The sequence below is a fragment of the Mesoplodon mirus genome, assembly GCF_964341445.2.
Source record: "Mesoplodon mirus genome assembly, chromosome: 5".
Taxonomy (NCBI): domain Eukaryota; kingdom Metazoa; phylum Chordata; class Mammalia; order Artiodactyla; family Ziphiidae; genus Mesoplodon; species Mesoplodon mirus.
The window spans coordinates 5,555,836-5,565,676 of record NC_138980.1 but is presented as its reverse complement, the minus strand read 5'-3'; the positions used below and the strand labels follow the sequence as shown (position 1 = coordinate 5,565,676).

Sequence of the window (9,841 nt, the reverse complement as noted above, 5' to 3'; positions counted from 1 at the left end):
CTCGCCACCCGCCCTCCCCGGCCGGGGCCAAGGGGCGAGGGCCCGAGGAGCCGGGGACCGCAGCGCCGCGCGGCGGGAGTGGGCAGCGAGCGCAGGCCGGCGAGGTGAGGAGGGGCGCGCGGCGGGCGGGGAGGGTGCCGCCAGTGTGCGCGCGAGTGCGCGTGCTCTGAGGGGGCGTGGGTGCCCGCCAGGCGAGTCCCACCCGGCCGCCAGCCCTTCCTGCACCCGGTCACCGCCGGAGCCACACGCCACCCGGCATCCCTAGGCCCCCAAGTCCCATCAACCCTTCCTGCAAACTCCACCCTCCCTACTAATAATTTCCTAATGCAGAATCAGACCGAAACCTTGAGAGACAGCCCTGTCTTTCTACTCCCCTCGCCGCCCCCCCCAGCCCCCCGCCCTTCCTGCTATAAATAATCCGGACCAGCGGGTCAGGCACGTCACACGGTGAGAAACCGGGACCCCGAGGTTTTCTTCTCTGGGGATAGGGGGCAAAGGGTGAGGAGAAGGTGAAAGAAATTGCTCGTGAGTAGTGAAGAAAAGCTTGCTCTTTGACTCCTAGAAAAGACCAGGCATCACTTTGGTATTATTCTTTCTTTCCTTTTTTTTTTTTTTTTTTAATTTCCGTGTCTGTCTGATTCTCCATGCTACGTCCCCCCCCTCCACTCCCGGCCCCAAATCCAACGCATTGCTCAACACTCCTCCCATCGGTTTCTTTCCTCCCTCCCCCTTTCACTCCCGCTCCCACCTTCCCCTTCCCTCCTCTTCCCTCCTCCCCCCTCCGCGCCCGCCTCCGCCTCCAGCACCCATTTCGCCCCAGGCAGGGGATGCTATTTGCCACGGAAATAGAGTTCAGATTTCTCTCCCCCCCGCCCCCCGCCCCGCCGCTTGCTGAGACCAGAAGTGGACTCTCAGGAGCCCATCTTCCCCCTAGCACTACACACCTGCTCTAATTTAAATTCCTAATCTGGTTTTGCATATTTAAGGGGAAACACACCCACCCACCCCCACACACCCCCCAAAACCCCACAACCCGCGAGGTGCAAAACTGCCTCCTGCAAGTACCAAAACTTAACAGACTCTCTAGTTGTTTTTGTCTTAACAAAAGGACAACAAAGATTTTACTCCGGGTCCTCCTGTGGGGTGACTTTTCTATATTATTCAAATACGCATATATTATACATATATATGTTTTTCCTTTTTCCCCCTTTGATTTTTTTTTTTTTTTTCCTCCTTAACAAGAAAATCTTCTCGGTCCCAGGCAACCGCTGCTGCCCCTTTGATGTTTTGGTACGCCTTGCGCATGCGCCTCACATTAGAATTACTGCACTGGGCAGACTAAGTTGGATCTCCTCTCTCCAGTGAAACCCTCAATCCCGTCCAAAACTAAAGGGATGTGGAGAGTCCGGAAAAAGGGCTACTTTGGGATCTGGCCGTTCCCCTTAATAATCGCCGCTGTCTGTGCGCAGAGGTAAGTGCGTCTAGCGTTTCTCTTTCCTTTTTCACTTTGAAAGGCTCTGTCTGCCTACCTCTGTGAGCAAGGATCTGTAGTGAGGATCAGATAGATGCTGAAGCGCTGTGCCTGCTGTCTTATTGATGCCTGTTTATTGTCTTTTCTTTCTTTAGTGTCAATGACCCTAGTAATATGTCGCTGGTTAAAGAGACGGTGGATAGACTCCTGAAAGGCTATGATATTCGGCTGAGACCAGATTTTGGAGGTAATGGGGTTGCCTTGGAAATAAGAAACAGCCCAGCAGCTATAGCCTAAGCTGTCTTTTGAGCTTTGTGCGCTGTCTTCCCTCTCCCTCATTGTGGGTTGCATGTGGTGTACTGAACATGTCTCTGTGTTACAATATTGAGAAACTGATCCAAACTTAAGCTGGTTTGTTACTCTCCAGCACTTAGATGGTCTTTCAGAGACCCTCTTAGCCTGTACTGGTGACTGCTGTCCTTCAGCTTCACTGTTTAAATCCTTTGCTTCACTGTCTTTGTTTCCTTGAGATACAAACCTCTTAAGTTTAGTTAATGGTGTGCCCGGTGAACCTGGCTTACTGAAGGCCATCGGGAACATTTTTGAGGACAAGATATGCAGACAATTGGTTGAGAAGTCGCATTAACCCCCTGTGCCCACCTACTTTGGAAGAGTTCTAGCCATGGTTTAAATTGGCTGGTGTCTGGATATTATCCAGTCCTGGAAACCTCACTGCAGGGGACAGTGAGGTGGGGGGAGAGGGGCCTGGGGGGCTCGGAGGATACAGAGGGTAGTGGGAGAAGGGCTAGAGACCTCTCTTTCTGCAGCCTTAGATACACTGATATGCCCATTTAATTTTACTCCAGACTCTAACAAAGCTCAAAGAGTTAAAACCTGCACAGAAGCGGGGGTGGGAGAAATGAGGAGGGGGTTTCAGTGCAATATATAACATTTCGCTTGGGCTAGCCAGATTCAGGTGCTTTTGTGGTTGTGTGTATTCTCATGCTAAGACACCTACATATGTAGACAGAGGTGGAATCCCTCAGCCATCGGACACGTGTGTGCCTGTTCAATAGAGAATTTCCCAGAGGAGTACCTGTCACTCTTTAAAAAGGAGCAGAGAATTGAAGAATTTGAGTGTGAACAGTGGGAAGGGATTTGGGGCAGAGTGTCCTGTGCCCGGGGACTACTCTTGCTAAGAATGCACGAAGTTCTGAGAAATCACGTGGCTGGCCATTTTGGTTTGCAGGTCCCCCCGTGGCTGTGGGAATGAACATTGACATTGCCAGCATCGATATGGTTTCTGAAGTCAATATGGTGAGTATTGAGGTTTATGGTTGTGTCTCTGCAGACCTTCATTTGGGGACAGGAAGGAGAAAGGATTCAACTGGTGAGGGTGGGGTGTGCATGAGTATGTGTAGGAAGTGGGGTGAGGGCAGGGCATTTTGCTTTGCAACCCACTTTCTTTGAGGCTTCAGAGCTGGCTCTTTCTGGTCCCTAAAGATTTTTCCAATCTGGTTTGAAATCGTGGGACTTGGCGAAGAGGGTGTAAAATGCATCACATGTTCACGTGCAAAACGCAGCCACATGCAGGAGAACCCCTGCAGGAGTCACATTTCCTAAGGTTCAGTGGGAAGCACACTTCATCAAGTGATTTTTCTGAGTTTGGGGTGGGGTCAGGGAAGGAAAGAAGAGGAGAGAAAAGGGAAGTGTTTTGATTTGACATTTCACAGAGAATATAACCTGGGAACTAAACTGTAGTGGAGAGGCTGAATAAATGACCCTCGGATACTGATATCCACTTGTTGCTTTTGGAGCCGGCCTCTTTACAGCTGATGGTAAGCCCCGCCCCCTGTCCATGGCTCACCTGCTCCTTTAACCCCCCAAATAAATAAAAGAAAAATTGGCCACCCTGCTTTCAAAAGGCAAGCTCAGACCTATGTGTCATCTCTGGTCACTTCTGCAGTGGTATTCACCGCATGTCCTAAGCCTGTGTGATTTATGGACAGCAGCACTCCTTAGTGACCCCCTCCTTGGTCTTGGGGCAAGTGCTAAGAGAAAAAGCCTCCGTCTTCCCCTCCCGGGAACACTTGTGTGTGTGGGGGTGGGGGCTGAGGGGAGGGTTGCTTCATGCAGGAGCGCCCCCTGCTGCCCATGTTGGGGCACTGCAGACATACAAGACAATAAGTGTCCCAGATACCCCTGCTTACTTGCGCCATTTCTTCAGTGACTTTCCTACTCTGTGTTTTTGAAGTTTTCACCCTTGGAAAAGTCTCTCTAGAAAGGCCACATTTGACTGTAAGATGCCAGGGTTACTTTCAGTCCTAATAGGATTTTAGCACATTGCAGAAGATTGTATTGTAGTGTAGTTTTGCCTGGAAATGGGATGCACTGTTAAAGAAGAGGGTCTAGTGTGTAAGGTTTTATGCAAAACAATTCTAAGCCAGCCATCAGGACTTGAAAGTTAGGACACTTATTTATTCACTCGAGAGCCAAATACTAGGTAGTGGATATGCTCTTAACAGGATATAAATTTTCATCACCCCAGAATTCAAATATAGAGGAAGCTCAAATAACCAGCCCAACCTTATACAATGTCCAAAGATAGGTGATAATCCTGAGCTATCACAAGCTTATGAAACATCTATGACTACTCCAGAGAACATTCAACTCTTTCAGTGATGTTTTTAAGGATGTGTATCTTGTGATATTCTAATTATTGGGAAAGCATTTTATGATATAGGATATGAACACAGACCGAAGACACTATTGGATGATTCAGAGCCATAGATTTCCCACACATTGTGAGAATCTCCTGTGTGGTAGAGAATATTTCTTTCTTGGGAAACTAAACATTTAACTTCTCAGATATACAAATATTCACTTTTGTGAAATTTTAGAGGTCTTTCATCAGTTTATATTTTGAATTTTACCATAAAAATAGAAAATGTCCTCATGTGGGTAACTGCTAAGTCCTAGGTACTTGACTCTAAATTGTGTGGCTAAAAAGAAAGTGATATGGAAATCAGGTGTGGTTCTGTGTGTCCTGTCTTTTGAATTTTGGTTTACTTATGCTCTTTTCCCACATTTTATTCTGTCACCTTCCTCTTCAGAGCATAAGAAAGGTGAGACTTTATGGAAAAATTAAGAAATATTTAGAATCTAAAGAGGCAATGATGAGATGATTAGAAGTCGCTGCATTAGAACTTAGATGTATAAGTTAGCTGAGAACTTAGACCTATTATATCCCAAAATGGTTTAAGAGTAGTGGCATTTTTTTCTTCTTGTTAAGTTCTGTTTATTTTTCACCAGCATGCAGCATTTTGGAGAGGTGTCAGAGCTGGACATGATGCCAAGACCTGCTAGTCAAAATATAGACCCAGTTAAGGCGAGGTGTCATCTCTTAAAGCTATTTACTGTTGCAGAAAAATCATGGGATGTTGAAAGTGCAGAAACAAACGTCAGGTTGTAAATAGGCCAGTACTGCAGCATTAATGATTAGAACCAAGCATTAAAAATTCCATGCTAGATTCCTTTCTTAGCCTACTGCTAACACGCGTAGACTTGTCCAGACACAGTTTTACTTGTTGAAAAATGAACACTTTTATGATTAACAATCATAGTGACTTTAATCCTTCAAAGAAAAATTTTGTGATATATGCTATTTTTTAAAGTATGGTTATTTGATTTGAAGCAACAGATGGGAAATTCCATCCCTGATGTCTAAATAAAAGAAGATGTTTATGGCATATTGCCCACTGTATACAGGTCTAAAAGGGTTAGGATCTTTCGATTAGATTCATCTCTGAAAGAATGGTTGATTGATTATTTAAGTGAAACCTCAAAATTGATTAACGCACATGTTTCTGCCTCATTATCCTTTGTGGCCTGCAACCTCTGGTAATTGTAGCTTTCTTTTATTATAACAAATCTTCCTTTGAAGAATGGTAGGCACCAGACCATTTAGACTGTCATTGACTCATGTGTACTGAAAGGAAAAATGGCCCATGTCGATGTGGTGCTCCTGGTAAATGACAAAGATAGAAAGACCTGAATACTAGTTCTGTTTCTGCTGTTCAGTCAACCTGAGGGAATTGACAGCCCCATGGGGCTTGATTTCTCTTTTTTAATATTTATTTATTTATTTATTTATTTGGCTGCACCTGGTCTTAGTGGCGGCACGCGGGATCTTTAGTTCTGGCATGTGAACTCTTAGTTGAGGCATGTGGGATCTAGTTCCCTGACCAGGGATCGAACCCGGGCCCCCTGCATTGAGAGCATGGGGTTTTAGCCACTGGACCACCAGGGAAGTCCTGGGGCTTGATCTCTTCACCTGCTAAAAGGGAATAATAGTCCCCGTTTACATATTTTAGGTGACTACCAGAATTAATAAAATGATGCAAGTGAAAGTACTTGTGTCCCATGAACATAGCTTATATAGAAGACTGAATATCAGCTTGTCACTAAGGAGACCCAGTGTCCATTCCAGCTGCTGCCCTAAGTGTACTTGGGTCAGTGATTTACATTATGTGGTCTCAGTTTCTATATGTTTGAAATGAGAGGGACATGCCAAATTGACTTCTAACTCAAAGTTACATGTGTTTCTGCTTTGGTTTATTATAATAGCTCTGTTGGGTACAAAGAAATTCCAGGAAACTTGGAAATCCAGCATAAACGTTAGAAAAATGCAGAATTCCTAAATGGTATGCAGTTCTGAGATCTTAGGAGGGTGATGATGGTATCTTACTCACCCATGTGACTCAGGTTACTGTTGACCCAGTGGAAGATCTTTGGAAGAACACGATCTCAATTAGAATGTTCCTGAGCAGAAAGCTTGGCTTTAGAATGAAACATTTTTAGATGTCTTGGTTAAATTGGCAGGACTCTTTTTGTTAAGATTCTTTGATGAAAATGCATTTTAAGATCCAAAATTGGCTCTGAGGATTATGGACTGAAATAGCTTTCTCTTCATTTAAAGCAGATTCTTCTCCATCTTGGAACAACACATTTGCCAACCGAAGAGTGAAGCAATATTTCACTTTTGAGGAAAGCGTTCTAGTAAACATATACACAAATTACCTTTTTATGGAATGGCAAATGGTGAAAAGTGCTGCCTTTTTTTTTTTAACAGATGTTTTCTTGCATCACCAGCTGCACAGTTTAAAATTCAATTCAACACAAATACTTATTTAGCAGCTACTATGATCCAGCTATGTGTTAGGCCATAGGGACAGAGCAGGGAACAAGAATGACTTGTTCCCTGACCTCATGAAACTTAATATCTTGGTGTTTACTATCGTTAATTCTACTGCAGGCTCCTATCATACTTATGTTTAACATAAGCATTTTCTCTAAAAATTTTTATGAGCAGCCACTTGAGTACCTAGATGTCTGTATCTCCCATGCGTTCCTTTGTCACTTGTTGATTTCACCATTCATTTGTTATTTGATATTTCAAATTGCCTGATATGTTACATATTTATTGTCTTCCTAATTGATGTGTATAAAATACATGTAGCCAAGGTTATAGTATCTCTCTCCATGTGGTTTTGCTCTGTAAACAACGGTTGGTTGGAAGGGTTGGTTGGAAGTTTGACTACATAGTATCATACATGTGGAGAGACAGAGCATGGACTTGTAGGCCTCAAATTCAAGACACTTTTTAAATGACTATTTAGAACAATGAATGTGGAAAGAATCACAATGTAGGACCACTGAGTTCTTTGAAAGCAGAAATACACAGGGCATATTGGAAATACAGAATTCTGAGGTATTACGTAGAAATTACTAGGTGATGGGGGTTAGAGGTCTGTGGATAAATGTTTTAAGCAGAAAGAGTGGCATATAGGAGAAAAAACAGGAAAAATAAATGGGATTAGGAATTTGCAAGTAGCTTTAAATGGCTGGATTTGGGAGTGGGAGTGAGGAAGTGGTAAGATTTGGTACTGAGATCATAAGTGGTGATCAAATTATATAGACCATTTTTGTAGCTTGCAGAAGAAGAGTTTACATTTTGTTCCAAAGGCTGTAGGGTCCCATGAAAAGATGTCAGTAGGAGAATCGCTTGAACAGATTCACACTTGAGGAAGATGCTTTTGAAGTATGAGGGGTGCAGCAAGACCAAAGGTTGGGAGATAAGGTGAAAATCCACTACAAAAATCCAGAAAGAATTGATGAACGGAGACAGGGATGTAAAGGAGAAGATACAAAATCAGGGCTTTTACGAGGCAGAAGTGACAGGACTTGGTGAATCCTAAGTTTCTGATGGTTTCATTTATTGATATGGGGAACACCAAAAGGGCAGCCAGTTTGGGGGTGGGCTGGGGATTGAGGTGTGTGGGAAGACAGTTCATTTTGGGGAAACGCTGACTTTTCTCCACACATGGAATCTCCAAATGGAGATTGGAAAATACAGGTCTAGAGCTTAGTAAGAAGTCATGACTAGAGAGATGAACTTGGACATTGTCAGCATATAAGTGGTACTTATAACGGTGTGAATGGATACAATTAAAAAGGGAAAGTGAAAGGACGGCAAAAAATGGGGATCTGGTGAGCACTGTAATTTAAGTGGTGGAATGCTGAAAAGGAGCCCACACAGATTAGTAAGTAGCTAAGCAGCAGTCAGATGGTAGGAGAACCCGCAGATAATAATGTCTTCAAAGCTGAGGCACAAGAGAGTTTAAAAAGGAAGGAAATGGTCAGCTGCATCAGATGCCACAACGATAAACTGAAATAAGTTCTGAGACTTGTCTCGCAGCTATAGTAAGTAACAGGAGCGTGTTGGTAAATGTAGCGAGAGGAGTCTTAGTGGTTGAAGACTACACCTTTTTATTTTTTTCCCCCATAGCCATCCAGTTCCATTCTCCAGAGACCACCTGTGTGTTACTTTCTCTTTTTTAATTTAATTTAATTTAATTTAATTTTTTTTACATCTTTACTGGAGTATAATTGCTTTACAATGGTGTGTTAGTTTCTGCTTTATAACAAAGTGAATCAGTTATACATATACATATGTCCCCATATCTCTTCCCTCTTGCATCTCCCTCCCTCCCACCCTCCCTATCCCACCCCTCCAGGTGGTCACAAAGCATCGAGCTGATCTCCCTGTGCTATGCGGCTTCTTCCCACTAGCTATCTATTTTACGTTTGGTAGTGTATATATGTCCATGCCTCACTCTCGCTTTGTCACAGCTTACCCTTCCCCCTCCCCATATCCTCAAGTCCATTCTCAAGTAGGTCTGTGTCTTTATTCCTGAGTTACCCCTAGGTTCTTCATGACATTTTTTTTCTTAAATTCCATATATATGTGTTAGCATATGGTATTTGTCTTTCACTTACTGACTTACTTCACTCTGTATGACATACTCTAGGTCTATCCACCTCATTACAAATAGCTCAATTTCGTTTCTTTTTATGGCTGAGTAATATTCCATTGTATATATGTGCCATATCTTCTTTATCCATTCATCCGATGATGGACACTTAGGTTGTTTCCAGCTCCGGGCTATTGTAACTAGAGCTGCAATGAACATTTTGGTACATGACTCTCTTTGAATTATGGTTTTCTCAGGGTATATGCCCAGTAGTGGGATTGCTGGGTCATATGGTAGTTCTATTTGTAGTTTTTTAAGGAACCTCCATACTGTTCTCCATAGTGGCTGTACCAATTCACATTCCCACCAGCAGTGCAAGAGTGTTCCCTTTTCTCCACACCCTCTCCAGCATTTACTGTTTCTAGATTTTTTAATGATGGCCATTCTGACTGGTGTGAGATGATATCTCATTGTAGTTTTGATTTGCATTTCTCTAATGATTAATGATGTTGAGCATTCTTTCATGTGTTTGTTGGCAGTCTGTATATCTCCTTTGGAGAAATGTCTATTTAGGTCTTCTGCCCATTTTTGGATTGGGTTGTTTGTTTTTTTGTTATTGAGCTGCATGAGCTGCTTATAAATTTTGGAGATTAATCCTTTGTCAGTTGCTTCATTTGCAAATATTTTCTCCCATTCTGAGGGTTGTCTTTTGGTCTTGCTTATGGTTTCCTTTGCTGTGCAAAAGCTTTGAAGTTTCATTAGGTCCCATTTGTTTATTTTTGTTTTTATTTCCATTTCTCTAGGAGGTGGGTCAAAAAGGATCTTGCTGTGATTTATGTCATAGAGTGTTCTGCCTATGTTTTCCTCTAAGAGTTTGATAGTTTCTGGCCTTACATTTAGGTCTTTAATCCATTTTGAGTTTATTTTTGTGTATGGTGTTAGGGATTGTTCTAATCTCATACTATTACATGTAGCTGTCCAGTTTTCCCAGCACCACTTATTGAAGAGGCTGTCCTTTCTCCACTGTACATTCCTGCCTCCTTTATCAAAGATAAGG

At 43.1% G+C, this 9,841-nt stretch overlaps 1 protein-coding gene across 2 annotated transcripts in view; it reads left to right on the top strand.

Annotated features, from left to right (window-relative positions):
- Positions 1-1,394: 1,394 nt before the first annotated feature.
- The window catches only part of GABRB2 (gamma-aminobutyric acid type A receptor subunit beta2), a gene marked incomplete at both ends in the record, with an annotated part of 286,562 nt that continues 278,115 nt past the window's right edge, over positions 1,395-9,841 (top strand). For both annotated transcript variants that reach the window (XM_082622577.1, XM_082622576.1), the window contains 3 exons: positions 1,395-1,471; positions 1,627-1,718; positions 2,721-2,788. In XM_082622577.1, coding sequence (XP_082478703.1) covers positions 1,395-1,471; positions 1,627-1,718; positions 2,721-2,788 — 237 coding nt within the window. The remainder of the gene's footprint in view (positions 1,472-1,626; positions 1,719-2,720; positions 2,789-9,841) is intronic.